At 32.7% G+C, this 16,307-nt stretch overlaps 1 protein-coding gene across 4 annotated transcripts in view; it reads right to left on the reverse strand.

Annotated features, from left to right (window-relative positions):
- LOC100378881 (uncharacterized) overlaps positions 1-16,307 on the reverse strand; it is a 48,518-nt gene that overhangs the window by 28,861 nt on the left and 3,350 nt on the right. For 2 of the 4 annotated variants that reach the window (XM_085492340.1, XM_085492339.1), the window contains exons 2-3: positions 11,017-11,143; positions 6,695-6,898 (exon numbers count right to left, since the gene is read on the reverse strand). In XM_085492340.1, coding sequence (XP_085348466.1) covers positions 6,695-6,898; positions 11,017-11,143 — 331 coding nt within the window. Of the gene's footprint in view, positions 1-6,694; positions 6,899-11,016; positions 11,144-15,498; positions 15,822-16,307 lie in introns of those variants that run through there. The other 2 variants (XM_085492342.1, XM_085492341.1) reach the window with 2 other exon arrangements.

Below are 16,307 nucleotides of genomic sequence, written 5' to 3' on the forward strand. Positions count from 1 at the left end.
ATGACCATATATGGTCATCTGTTATTTTAATCAAATCTCTTGTTTACTGTTGTCATAATAACACAGGATTCATCTTTCTAACTGCGACAGTGTTTTAGATATGACTGCTATGCATATTAATGAGTTCACATGACCATATATGGTTATCTGTTATTTTAATCAAATCTCTTGTTCACTGTTGTCATAATGACACAGGATTTATCTTCCTAACTGCGACAGTGTTTAAGATATAATGGTTATGCATATTAATGAGTTCACATGACCATATATGGTCATCTGTTATTTTAATCAAATTTCTTGTTCACTGTTGTCATAATAACACAGGATTCATCTTCCTAACTGCGACAGTGTTTCAGATATGACTGCTATGCATATTAATGAGTTCACATGACCATATATGGTCATCTGTTATTTTAATCAAATCTCTTGTTCACTGTTGTCATAAGAACACAGGATTCATATTCCTAACTGCAACAGTGTTTCAGATATGACTGCTATGCATATTAATGAGTTCACATGACCATATATGGTCATCTGTTATTTTAATCAAATCTCTTGTTCACTGTTGTCATAATAACACAGGATTCATCTTCCTAACTGCGACAGTGTTTTAGATATGACTGCTATGCATATTAATGAGTTCACATGACCATATATGGTCATTTGTTATTTTAATCAAATCTCTTGTTCAAGGTTGTCATAATAACACAGGATTCATCATCCTAACTACAACAGTGCTTGAGTTATAACAGTTATGCATATTAATGAGGTTAGAAGCCCCCACCCCATGGGTGCCCAGCCACGTGGCCTAACAGTGTGCTATTGGGGGCAAAATGATGCATCTGATGACACAAATGCACATACAAAATTTGAAAGAAATCAGACTAATACAAAACATGTAGTTGCATAATTTCTATTTTCACAAAATCCAAGATGGCGGCCAAACCACGTGACTGATCAAAATAATATTATTTTTCTCGTATGCAGCTAAGGCCAGGCATGGTAAATATAAAAACATCTAGTAGATTGGTTGAATCGTCTCTGAGAAACAAATACCCAAACTTTTGGTCAATTTTGCTTAAAATCCAAAATGGCGGCCAAACCATGTGACTGATCTGAATTTTTTTTTAGGTTTCTGAAAGGGCTTGATACACAGATGCCATGAAGCAAAATTGAAAATATTCCCTCAAGTGTTGCCAGAGTAAAAAACTACTTCCTGTTTAGAAGAAATCCAAAATGGTGGCCAAACCACGTGACCAATCGTAAACATTTTTTCAAACATAAATGGGATTCATATATAGAAGCTAAATACTACATGTGAGAGCATTCTGCTTGGTGGTTCTGAAGAAGAAGATTTTTAAGTGTTTTTTGCCGTTTTTAGGAAAAACAAAATGGCGGGAAAAGTCACATGACCGCTAAAGTTTTTATTGCTGATATTTATTACACATGAGTTGTACTATATACCATAAAAAAATCTAGACGCCTAGACCCTCAGAAAGTGGTAAAACAGCCACTTCCGGTTTTATTTCAATCCAATATGGCTGCTAAACTAATTGACCAATCGAAATTCTGAAAGCATGTTGCACTAGTTCACATTAGGGACTATCAGCATACAGCATTATCAGACCATTCTGTTCAGCGGTTTTCTCAAACGGCTTGACGAAAAAAGTTACGGAAGAAAGAAGAAGATGATGAAGAAGAAAAATCCGAACAATAAGAATAGGGGCCACGCCCTACAGGCTTGGGCCCCTAAAAATGGTTTGATAATGATTGCTGGTTGCTTCGCGTAGAATTAAAAAATATTTCAAAATTACTACAGAAACACCAACTAGACCCGATTATTCGTGGTAGATACTTCAAAACAAAAAAGCAATTCAAAAATGTAATCAGGAAAAAGAAACATGCCCTAAAACAGTTAAAACTGAATGAGCTTGAAAAGTCAAAAAGTGATACATCTAAATTTTGGAAAATACTGAATGATTTAAACAATGACAGTATAACACATTCAGATAATGAACCTATTTCACCTGAGGACTGGTTAATTTACTTTAAAAAACTGTTAAATAAAAACAACACTGTTCACTCTAATATGAAAAACACATCTAGAAACTTTAGAGAAAAATGTGGACGCAGTCAATACAGAATCTTTAAATGGTCCTATTCAAAAAAATGAAATTAAAAAAGCAATTAGCCAATTAAAAAATAATAAGTCATCAGCAGAAGACAAAATCAGTTTTAAATGTGGTGGTTATTACCTGTCAGACGCACTACAGAAACTTTTTAACATACCGGTAGTGTTCATGTCTGGCAAATTCCCTGATTCTTGGAATACTAGTCTTATTGTACCCTTGCACAAATCTGGATCAAAATTGAACCCTTCTAATTACAGGGGAATAGCAATTTCAAGTTGTTTAGGTAAATTATTTAATAGTATTTTAAACACAAGACTAGTTTCATATCTAGAAAAAAATAATATCCTCTCGAATAAACAATTTGGATTCAGGAAAGACTGTCGGACAACAGACAATCTGTTTATCCTGAAAACTATTATTAATAAATACCTCCATCAGGACAAGGAGATCATCCATCAAGCAAATGATAAAAATAAATCGAAAACATTAAATAAAATTTATGCCTGCTTTGTAGACCTCAAAAAAGCCTTTGATAGTGTTTGGCATGAAGGTTTTTTTTATAAATTGTTGAAAAATGGTGTAAACGGTAATATGTATAAAATTATAAAAGATATGTATGATGATGTGAAATATAAGGTAAAAACAAGAAATGGTTTAACAGAATCATTTTGTTCAAATATCGGAGTAAAACAAGGATGCAACCTTAGCCCAAGTCTGTTTAATTTATTTTAATGACCTGCCTGATATTTTTGATAATGATCATTGTGACCCTACACTGCTACACAACACACCCATTAATTGCCTTCTTTATGCAGATGATATTGTGATTCTTTCAAAATCCAAAAAGGGATTACAAAACTGTTTGGATAAATTATCAGCCTACACATCAAAATGGCAGTTGTCTGTCAACACAGATAAAACAAAAATAATGATATTCAATAAGTGTAACAGACTCCTTAACAAGGAAATATTCTTTTATGAAGGAAAAGAAATCAATATAGTTAAAGATTTCAATTATCTTGGCTTAACTATGAGCCCAAATGGTAAATTTAAAGATGCCATGAAAAACCTGAAAAAAAAAAGGAATAAAAGCTTTATTCTCATTAAAGACCAAAACTGGATCTGGTAATCTGGACGTGTCCATACTACTGTCACTATTTGATAAACTTATCAGACCAGTTATTGTGTATGGGAGTGACATTTGGGGAGAAGAAAGTTCTACAAAATCAATTGTAGAGGATGTCCAGCTTACATACTATCGGTACATTCTTGGTATCTCAAAAAATACACCAATCATGGCAATATATAGTGAATTGGGAAAATTACCTCTTGACTTTTTTATTAAGAAACAAATGATAAAATATGCCAATCGTATTGCAAATTCCACAAATACTCTACTTCAAGAAGCATACTATGTCAATAAAATTATTAAAAGTAAGTGGTTTAAAAGACTTGATTTGATATAAAAAAATATAAACCATTCTTATCTTTTAAATAAAACAAATATTATCTCATTATCAAAACTAAAAACAATTTACAAGAGTTTACAACTGAGTGGAAAAATGAAATAAATAATGACAATAGAAAAAAATCAAATTATAAAAATAAACTAAGAACCTACAAACTTTTTAAAACCAAAATTGAACAAGAAAACTACTTAACAATTATGAAAAACAATGAACTTCGCAAATCCTTAACAAAATTTAGACTTGGCAACCACTGCCTGAAAATTGAAACAGGCCGGCATATAGGTTTGGATTTTAAAGACAGAGTCTGCAATATGTGCGACAATGACCATGTTGAAGATGAACAACATTTTGTCATAAATTGTCCTCATTACAACGAAATAAGATCAAAACTTTACATTGTAGCTAATAAATGTATACCAAATTTTGACAAATTTAGTAATGAAAATAAATTCATATCATTACTAAGTAACGAGAAAATGTCAATTCCTTTAGCGCAATATTTAAAAAACTGTTTTAATACAAGACAGCAGCACCTACATAAACTAAGCCAGTAACACATTCCTTGTATACAAATTTAACTTTCTTTTTTTTAATGCTTTTTTGTTCCCTTACTTTTTATGTAGTTATTTTTCTTTTACTAATATTTGATTTGTAACCCTTTTCATCCCCTCCAGGGGAGGGGGTGTTGTGTGTTAATAAATAAATTAAAAAAAATAAAATAAATAAAAGTTATGTCAGTTACGTTAAAATACGTTAAATATATTGTTATAATTTGGCACAAGTATTAGCCTGTATTACCTGTGAATTTACTCACGAGTGTATGTGAGATCATTTTAGCTTAGTGAATTTAATAATAACCTTGGTAGAACATGTGTAGTACAAACTTGTGAGTCACTTTGTTATGTAACGAGGTAAACAGAATGTTGAAACAATAGACAGCTAGAGTAAACTAAAAGGCAGATTGTACCAAGCCAGTGAAGGAGCAACATCTCCTCTTCCGTTCTGTGAAATAAAAAACCCGTTTTTAGCTCCGCTGTCGCCTTTGTCGAGCGGAGCTTATCATATGAGTGATTGTCCGTCATCGTCCGTGTCAATGTTTTACTTTTTCGACTTCTTCTTGAAAACTACAAGCCTGAATGCTTTGATATTTGGTGTATATGTACCTTGGGTGTTTCAGATTGGGTGTCTCAGATTTGTTCATTTCATGATCATATCTTCAATTCTCTAATTTTGGTGAATATTTTTGTCATTTTTGGTAAAAAGTGATATTTTTGACTTCTTGTTAAAAACCGCAAGTCCAATTGCTTTGATATTACATATGTAGGTACTACATGTAGACCTCTCTCAGATTTGTTCATTTTGTAATGATATCTTTAATTCTCTAATTTTGGTGAATATTTTTGTCATTTTTGGTAAAAAGTGATATTTTCGACTTCTTGTTAAAAACCTCAAGTCCAATTGCTTTGATATTTCATATATAGGTACTACATGTGGTTCTAACTCAGATTTGTTCATTTCATGATGATATCTTTAATTCTCTAATTTTGATGAATATTTTTGTAATTTTTGGTAAAAAGTGATATTTTCCACATCCTGTTGAAAACCGCAAGTCTGATTGTTTTGATACTATACATATTGTTAATTTTTTAATGATACTTTCTGTTCATTAATTGAAATGTGCATTGCTAACAGCGGAGCTATCTCAGCCGAGAGGCTGCTTGTTCTTTGTAAAGTTTGCCTTGTGTTAATTGTCATATTGACACCCGCAACAACATACTTTCTATGTATTTAAAATTTACCAAAATTTCTTTAGGGTCGTCATTATTCTTTCTTTCAATACAGTACAAAGAACACAACAAATAAAAATATTTGAAACTTCGAAGATGTCGCACATCGTATTTCGGGTGTATTTTATCTGAGATTTATTTGATTCATGAGATAACAAACAAAACATGCTGCGACAAGTATATTGCTTAAATTTTACCAGTTTTGATCAAAAATTTATTGAAATAAACCACTTTGACTACAGGTCCTCGTGAAATAATTATGCAGATTTTGTGATGAAAGGTGACAAAAGTTGACTTCTAGGGTTCAAAAGGTCAAAAGTTGATATGAAAAGACAGACGTTAACAAAGAAACCTATTGGAACATTTGTAGTACTACATTTCAACTCAAATGATAAAATTTAAAATAACCTCTGATACAAGCCATGTACAGTTTTTCGTCTACCAAGTTTAGAGTGACCTTAAGGAAGTATTTATGACTACAAAAGGCTAAAGAAATTGGTAATTCTATTTGAAGAAATCATATATTTCTTTTAATCCAAGGTCAAAATTTTTTAGCACTTTTTATTCAAATTATTGCTAGAAGAATTTTGTTTTGTAGGTGTGTTTCTTTAACATAACAGGTAGGCTTACTGTATAATCTGAGAAAATCTAAAATTTGATTTCAAATAATTTCAATAGAATTAAATTAAGCTAAATGCAATTAAAACTCAATATATATTTTATTGGTTAGATGAAATACGCCCATCTTTTTCTCATGTCACATATTTTTAAAAATTGTAATCCAATATTAAAATAAAAATGATTTTTTTAGTCTTTTTTTTTTCATCAGAAAGTGAAAATAAATAGTTGTGAGCGGACCACTTAACTGCGGGGTTTTACTATTACAGTTCATTGTATTATATAAGAACTACATCTATGGTAACAAAATATTCATTAGACACTCAACTGTATAAAAAAAGGCTTCCAAGCTGTTTACACATCAGCAATTTGTTATCTAAAATATCTTATTTATGGATTGAAAGATTATAAGCATTCCGAATATTCTGACATGTATTTGAAAATAGAGCAAATACAGTTATAGCGTCATAATAGCATTACTTTTCAATAATTTCACTAAGCGTTATATACCACATAATGCGAATAATTATTCACGAAGACGCTCGATTTGGATAAATAAACAAGTAAACAAAAATTAAAATAGCAACAAATATGACAAACACAGTCACAGTTATACACACACTTGTTCCAAATTTGTTTTTGTTTTAATCAAAATATTACCGTACTCAGTATGTTGACTGATATTTACCTGGGTTGACTGTCCCTCTTGGCAGAACAGCTGACTGGGAAACATAATCTTTGCCACGGCTTTGAGGAAACATATGATATGGAGGGCTATGATGCGTGGTGGACGTCATTGAACTACGGACATGTTTAGTTGGTTCTTTCCATCCCCCAGCATTCTTGTACATCTCGTCTGTGTATTTCAACACATCGTTCTCCACATTGGTGACTGCAATAAGAAGACGATCGGGTGTTAGAAGTACGTTAAATAGAACTGGCTGGCTGTGACCATTAATTGTTTCATACGCAATAGACCGTTTTTCGGTCACTGCAAGATCCCGCATTATGCTTGAAATCAAACGTAAAAATAAGACAGCAAAGGTTATAGACTTATAGTAGGTCGTATCAAAACAATAAACGCTAAAGTATTACCTGTACTGTACTGTAAAAATTAAACACTATACAAATTGTACATGCATGCATGCATTAGATTCACCAACACAAATATGGAAAACCAATCCCATTTATTTTACCATTATATTTTTTTTTTATACTTTTATTTGTTTGTCAGTTTTTTTTTATTTTTTTGTGTGTATTTTTATTCTCACTTTAATTGTTTGTTTGTCTTTATTCACATCTGTATTGCATTTTATTCAAAATCCTAATAGGGATACGAATGCAATAAAGATATTTATTATTATTATTATTATTATTATTATTATCTGTAACCATGATTATTTGTTGGAATTTTTTTGCGCCATGGCCTGACTGCTTAGAACAGGCACTATGGCCTTTATCATTAACCTTGCATTTTATTTTAATACACTGTCTATAATGTCTGCAAAGGAATCACCAGTGTCCTACCGGTACTTCCAAAATAAATAAAAACAGATCCAAGAAAACAACAACAAACACATGGGATTTTCATTTTATTGTGGGGATTTTTTTTTTTTCAAAGTTACTTGTATGTTGATTTTTTGAGCTGTTCAGTTTTCGTAATAATGGCCATTATTTAATGGAGAAAGTTAAGAAATCCACAGTATGGGCACTTTCTAAATCAGGGATATAAAAGCAGTGAATGTTGCTAGGATGGATAAGAAATTGTTTCTCAGTTACTAGCAATAACTTGAAGCCACAACTGCCACTCCACACCGGCTCTTTGAACTGAAAAGACCATGTAAATACACTATGCCTAGTTACCAACAACTCAGACTTTTCTCCCTTTCAACACGACAGCATTGTGAAATCGTCGTTGCCCTCGAACAATTAACTGCTCTCATGGAAGTCAACAACACAATATGTCGATATGGGTTGCGAATGTTTCCTATTGTTATCGAGGATCTGTTACTGACTATTGAAAGCTTCATTTCAATTGTGTTGACAACCATTGCTTTACGTTTGAAGACATTGTAACAAGGCACGTTACAGTACAGTGTACATTGTTAGCCCCCCCCCCCCTATGTATTGCTCATATGCTTTAGACATTGTTCGTTACCGTTCTTTTGGTGATCGTATTATACGCAGGTAAAGAGAACAGACGAATACACTAATCACAGGCACAAACTGTCATGGTTCATTTAGTACGTGGTCGCAAACTTCAGCCCTGTTCCGCTGTTCCACTTTCACAGAGTAAACATTTTAGTTAATACAAATACTGTCTAACATTGATTTTCTCTCGCATTTAACTTCAAGATTTTGACATTTTGAGCATATTCACTTGGTTTTAAGTTCATAAGTATTTCACATGGATTTAATTTATAGAATTTAACTTATCAGCGAAAACAGCAAAATTAAAACCCAGTTAACTACAGGAAAGCACTGGTAGAAGCCTACTCATAAATTAAAAACCCCAGAATTTATTCATTTTGTAATAAAATGTACTCCAAGGCAATATAAGGATATTGACCTAAAAAAAGTTGGGGGTCACCAGCCTTTTTTTCGAGAAATTGATGGTTGTATTTTAGTGGAAAGTCGCCATTTTGACACTATTATAACACTTTTACCATAGGTTTCTATGGCAGAGATATTATGCAATATCTCAAAATTTAGCCTGGTGACATAGGCTGAAAAAATCATATATTGTTAATGATGGAGTACTTGTTGTTGTTCTGAATTATTTAAAAAATCTGGGTTTTGAAAGGTGTCAAACAATGCAATTTTTCTTTAACATTGTGTTCTAAAAATAGCAATTTTCAAGAAATATTAGGACACGTTTCTCAAAAAGAATAACTGTAACACACAAAATAATGCTATTTCATTGTATCATGAGACATTAGCTTTATGTTTGTACATAATAAACTAATGAACATTGTCATGTGATTTGTGACCAATTTTGTCAAAAATTATGACTACCGGTAGGCTTCTACCTTAAAAGAAACATTTCTTTTTTACCTTTTCACCACTAGTTCCCTCTTTTCATCACAAATTTACAAAATAGTTTATAGTCCGCACTTCATTTACAAGATTGAGAGAAAAATAGACACAGAAACTGAAATTGACTCAAATTATGTCTGTTGGGTCCAAAATTGGGGTTCATTTCCAGAAATATTGAAGAATATAATAAAAAAGTGCAGAAAAATTCTGGAAAGTCTGGTGGTGAAAGGAGTTGATTATTAGAAACTTCGAGAGGGAGCTACTTTGCATATTATTTGGTTTTTTTGCCTAATTTTCAGCTAAATTTTTATTTTCAATTAACAAAAAAATTATCGAAAAATTCATTAAAATTGTTCCTCCAAATTTTCAGCTGGACAAATATGGCATTAAAGATTTTAAACAAATAAAAATTCTTATTTAATTAAAATAAATTAATGGACATAGACACGCTATAAATAACCTTTTAGAAATAAAAAACGTTAATGATAATGATCATTCTAGAATGTTAGCGTAAATAAAGATGACACCAAGTGATCTTTTGTCAAGTATGATTCATTCGGATTAAAGACTAGAAATAATCAATTCCTATGACAACAACATATTATATAAGTAATCCATCCCTATGACAACAACATTGTGTATAATCTGTATCATATCACAGTTGGCCATACATATATCATGTTATTAGAAAATTTGTGTTGTTGTTCACAAACATGAAATGTATGTATTGATCACACAGCTGAATTGAATCACATGATTTTATTTTAATAACTGTTTACAATTCGCTTACTGTCTATCCATCATTGTAACTAGTAACTATAGTGGTAAACCATGCAATGGTTGGTAGTTAAAGTGACACAGCTGTAGCATAACAATATACCATGTGTGCTCTATTAGTAGTGCATATGTAAATGAGTGAAATGACTATAGTCAAAATACGTTGTATTTTAATGATTTTATATGAAGTAAAAGGACATTTTTAAATGACTTTCTAATAGAGCAAATACAGTAGTGCTAACAAACAATGTGTTTTACATGCGTTGTATTTATCTCATGAGAACAAAATCAAAAATATTGTAAGTGATTTCTGATTTTTGTCACAATTGCTAACCCTGCTAGTGATTAATTATTAAAGCGCGGTGGTCGTCAAGCGCGTGTTCGAATTTCATGTAAATAAACAATGTATTTTACATGCGTTATATACGTCGCTATGAGTCTCTTATCGAACAGGACGCGGCGCGACGACCACCGCCCTTTAACTAGTCACAATTTTATGTCAAAGTAGTAGTTAGTTCTAGTATGAGTCAATTAAAATAGTGGCTATTGGTTTATGGCAGTTAACGATGGTTAATAATCAAACACTGTCGTAAAACAAACATTTTCTTTGGACAACATCCAAGGCAGTACTTGAGGTCAATAAATAAATATTGGTGTTTATTTGACATTATCGTCTTTGATTACTTAAACATCTTACCAAAGAACCACTCCCACATTAATGTCAATGCACTGTTACCTGATCAAACATGAACAACAAACATCAGATAAAAAAATACTGTGTGATTCCCACCACCAGTCGTTTGGTTGTTCTACTCCTTCCTCCAAGAATCTTGTTTTTTCCTAAATTTTTTAATATTTCAGTGAACATTTTACCGATGACCAAAAAACAAGGTTGCAGTGACTTTTGCAAAATGCAAAACACCTTAAAACCTTCAAATCGCAAACATTTCTAGCAGCAAAAATGAAATACTGTAAATATACTTTATTCTCCCTTGGAATTTTTTTTTTCGCTGAAGGGATGATTCAGTAAAATTAAAATCCAGCAAATATACCTCTTTTATGTATTTTACATTCAACTCATCAAAGATCAGTGAAAATACAAAACACATGAAAAGTCTTTTCAGCAAAAATTAACTGCAGCTCAAATAAAGTTGTTTACAGTAGTTTACAATAACTTGTGAATGTCTTGAAACTTACATTGTCTTTTTCCATTGATATCTTCATAGAAATGCTGGTGACTGTCCTTAATTAGAGACTGTTGCTGTGCACGGTATTCAGGTTTGTCTTTAATCAGTCTTGTCGGCACCTTCCAGTGCATAAACATCTACAATGAAAATAGCAACAAGTTTACTACTTCATTCAACATCAAAAGAAAAAGAACATGTCTACAATATTGCCTTATATGGAATTCTTTACTCCATATTTAGTAAACACCTTGGTGAATGTAAACTGACCAATCACATAGCGTTGTGTAGACCAGATTCATTTGCCAAAATAGAAAGATAAATTAATTATTTTTTTATGTGAAAGTTATTTTATTTTTTATAATTTTATTAAGCTTCAGCTTTGCAAAAAAAAATACATTGCACTGAAATCCTGCACAGGTGATGAACAGTTATACTAGTCAGGAACCCTACGACGAAAATACAGGTCACACAAAATATACCGGTACAACTACCGGATATATCTTTTCTCTAAGAAATGGCTTGATATGAAACTCGCGGCTGCTAATTCTCCAAGCCACGATCATTGCAAATGAAAGACTTTGATTTGAATTTACTGAAGCAAAAACATTAAATTGACGACCAACTTGTATATTTGTTCTGTTTGTTAACGTGATAGAACTATTTATGTTTGTCTAATTGCTATATTGTGAAAGATAAAGATTTGATCATATTTACATATGGTATTTACAAAGTCAGTGTCTCTATTTATGTAAAATGTTACCATGGCTACGGAGGGTGATTTGTAGTTCATTCAAAAAATTCTACAAAACAAAGCAGGTTTTATTGAATAGATATAAAACACTGGTACTTCTATCGTTTGGGTCATTGTAGTTTCTACTGTGAATTTTAATATACATGTAAGGCAAAGTTATGTTCATTTGATTTTTTGAACGTTTGAAAGCCAACTTCTGTCACTTCTTAAGAAATAAACCTGCATAATGTAACTAATATTGTTTTTCAATTCTATTTTTGTATTAATTGTCTTGCTTTGTAATTTCATTAATTGTTAGTGAATTAAAAAAAAATATATATATATATATATAAATAAATTATTTATTATCTCTGTTCAACAACAGTGTGAGAAAAATGAAAAATACAAATCACAAAATATGTAAATAACCAAAAAATAAGTTTCAGGCAGCTATTTTTCTTCAATGATCGTTTACAAACCGTGAAATACTTAATTTTCGCTTGGAATTAATTTTCGCTGAAGGAATGATTCAGTGAAAATAAAACCCAGCGAATATACCTTTTTTCCTATATATCACATTCAACTCGTCAGAAATCAGTGAAAATAAATTCCATACAAAACACCAAAAAAACACTTTTCAGCGAAAATTAATTCCAGCTAAAATAAAGTATTTTACAATATTAATGAGCTCATCAATAGTCATGACTGTCCTTTATTCCATATTTTGTGTCTATTACGACTCGCGAACAGAATTTGTTATCTTAAAGTTTTGGTTGAAATTCGACAGAGACCCAAAATTGTGCGAAATTAAACAGCAGGTGAGCGGCAGCCATACTTAGATGGAAGCTATTCGTCTAATTTCCTGTTTCCAATTTCCTGTTGGACACAAATATGTTCACTTCAAAGTATGATTTCAATTTCAATTTTGTTTATCCTTTCACTGAAACTGAAACGTGTAACGGTTGAGTCGCTACAATTATAAACATCCTTTGTCTCGTATTCTGTTGATATTTCCCCCCTTTGCGGCAGTCTAGCCGACAGTTAATAAACTTTTAATGAAAATACGAGATGTAGTTTCATGTAATGAATACCAAACGTGACAGATTCACATTGTTCTCCTTAATATAACCATTTATATCGTGACTGACACTGAGGTGTTTTTTTTAAGATAATAAAATAATTGCACTACTGTCTCGTTGCGTTCATATTGTTCCCATGTGTCATATACAACATGCGTAAAATTGTTGATTGACAACTGATGCTTTTTCGTAAAAACATAAATGTATAAACAAAATTTTAAATATTGTAAAATACTTTAGCTGGAATTAATTTTCGCTGAAAAAACTTTTTGGATGTTTTGTATAGAATTTATTTTCACTGATTTTTGGTGAGTTGTATGTAAAATATAGGAAAAAAGTTATATTCATTGGATTTTATTTTCACTGAATCATCTCTTCAGCAAAAAGAGCGAAAATTAATTCCAAGCGAAAATAAAGTATTTTACAGTACTGTATAAAATTGTTTATTTTCACCATTTTGAGTATTTTCACTTATTTTAAGTTCACCAATTTCACATCAATGAATTCTATTGCTATTTTACATGCATTCAATTTAGCGGATTTTACGCATTAGCAAAAACAGCGAAGTTAAAATCCAATAAATAATACATTTGAAATATGATTTGCTGTGACCTTCCTAATCTGATCTGCTTTTCAATAGAATAAACTTCAAGAACACTTTCCTTGTCGACAAACCTGTCCCTGTCCCAGTTACATTTTTAATATCCCATATAGTAATCTAAAGTGTGTCTATTTATAGTACAGTTGCCTATTTAAATATTCATTGTTTTCTCCTAGGTATATAATTAATGATAGCCATTACAGTGTACGGTATCACTTCCCAACTTGAGTTGACACTGCTCATCACAGGGCAAGTTTAATGCCAGTATAATTCTTTTGAAGGTCATACTACCCTGATATATGTCCTTAAGAAGTCATTCACGCAGGAACTACTCAAAATTCTTGTCTGGTTATTTCTCAAAACTGATACCGGGAACATTACAATCATTTTTCAGATATGACCCTAATTTGGATGATTTGTTTAAATTCAAAATGGCCACCAGAATGTTTGTTTCCATAGAAATGAGTATTTTGTTGCTTGCTTAAAGCAAGATTTTCTTGGCAAACTATCAATAAATTGTCAAAAGCTCTTAATGTGTTCGTTCTTAGTATAGCTCGTCTCTTTTAAGCCCCATTTCTGGTGACCCAGTCATAATCCTGATTGTCTGCTGTGTTTTACTCTCATTTTTTCTTTTGTTTTCTATGGGAATTTTAATTCCTAAGTCAATTTTGTACAGATTAATGACATGGGCCTTTAACTGACAATACCCCTGAAACGATGAATCCAATTTGAATACAACACACAAGAGGAATAGTGAATTACTAGTCGTCTATTCTCATGACAAATTTGGCCACAAACCTTGATCAAAAGATGAAGAAAAAAATAATTTTGTGAAAGGCCATGAAAAACAAAAGAAAAATCAATAATATCTTAAAATAAAGTGAACAATAGTGTCCCATGATTCCACAGTGCATATCCAAGATGGACGCCAGTTTTATTAAATGTCATGTTTTATAGTTATAGCCAAGTACGCTCGTCCTAGACCTACTTCAAATTATACTATTGAGCTTAGAGTTCCAGGATCAACCCTAAAATCTCGCGGGTGGTATTTTTGGGGGGAGAGATGTGCAAAAAACTGAGTGAAGTATTTATGTAATAAAAAACAACAAAATAATGAAATATTATAAAAATAAATTAAATATATGAAATTTAAAAAAGAAAATGCACGCCGTACAATACCCTGTGTTGGAGACTAAGAACGATTTTCACTCATGCCTTGCTGTTAGAAAAATGCTGAAAAAAATTTTCCCCAAAAAGATAAACACTTGTTTTTGTAAGGAGTTAGTACGTATACGCCTATGGTTCGCTATATTGGTGAGTTTCATTGTTAACGAATTTGCCATGCAGGTGCGAGTGATCATACATTCAGTTTGTTTATTGAAAGTTCTCTAACCCAAATAGTGCGCAAATAAACACACACAATACTATAGCCATGCACAGTAGGTGTTCATCCTTTGTACAACGGTCAACAAGTTTATTTGTTTAGGTTTTTTGTCAGTTTTACAAAACCAACTCAGTTACGAGCCATGGTCAATTTCAGGCGCACCGCGGTCAGTCCGCTGGCAATCAAAATACGGCCGGTGCAACATTGAAACGATTTGAGGGATAAACACATCTTTAAAGTTCTCCAAGCGTGATAGACTCGAATCATGTCATTGTCAAAGTAATTACGAATCAAATAGTGGGTTGCAAAACAACACGATTTTTGTCATGCAATCGTTGTCTCTCTCTTCACGCCTGAATGCATATATTGTGTACGCAAACTAGAACAAGATGGCAGGTGTTAGCTGACGACCCAGAGCTGGCGATGACATTCATTCTCCGATCGGCATGCGTGACTACACCGAGGCGCAGACTACAGAACTAGTAGTTCGACTGTGGAGCTTTATGGCACCACCGAAATCGCGACACCTATCATTTTGGTTTTACACTCAGAAACTACTGTCGTAGTGCGAGCGCACACACATCAACGCAAATGGGGACACAGTTGATCCCACCTTTCCGGTATACTGCGGCGAACACTTGTTGGATTCAACTCCAGACATGTAACACTTACAACTGCTGCGTACTGAGAATACATACCGGTCTCGATCCCGTCGTCATCTCTGAATTGTGGAGGTTTAGATTGGAGCAAGATATAGTAGTCCGCCAAATAAGCCACCATTAATACCCCTCACACCAAAACTATACGTCCGGCGTAATGTACATACAGGTCGCCGACGGATTGCATAATTAATGAGGTGTTGCTAGGGAATTAGACGCCTCTAGGTTTCTAACGCGTAGTAACATACACTCACACGCAGCGCCAACTGTGTTTGGTCCGGATATAATTTCACGCACAGTGTTTTGTTGATGTTCACCGATCTCAACAATTGGCAAAGTTGGTCCCGCGCGAGTGCGCGCTTTCTAGTTAAAGTCAGTATGGACTCGGACTTGGTTTGCGTTAGCAACGCAGTTATTACACTACATACTGGTATATCAACTGATTTAGTGTAGCTGTTTTACTGGCGCACTTAAAAAGTCGTTAAGAAGACGTTGGACAATGCAAAATTTGGAATGGTTTTAGTTTTACTAACAGCTAAATAATTTAACATAATTGTCAAGCATAATTATTATAGTGTATTGGTTATTGTTTTATCGTAGACACAGAAATCGAACAGTAACAATCTCCTAGCCATCTCAGGTGGTTGGACATTGTACCTGTGACGCCAGTTCACCGGTAGCCACGATCATTCATGGTATTTGCATGGACAATAGACAGGTTGACGAGCGTAGACGGACGTCGCCTTGACAATGATCGATCGCTGACGTCACAGCTGACAACACACATTGTTACTACGGCAATCTGATTAAAATCTGATATATTGTACGGCATGAATTTCATTTTCTAT

This window comes from Saccoglossus kowalevskii, chromosome 17 (assembly GCF_978046115.1).
Source record: "Saccoglossus kowalevskii chromosome 17, keSacKowa6.1, whole genome shotgun sequence".
NCBI lineage: Eukaryota > Metazoa > Hemichordata > Enteropneusta > Harrimaniidae > Saccoglossus > Saccoglossus kowalevskii.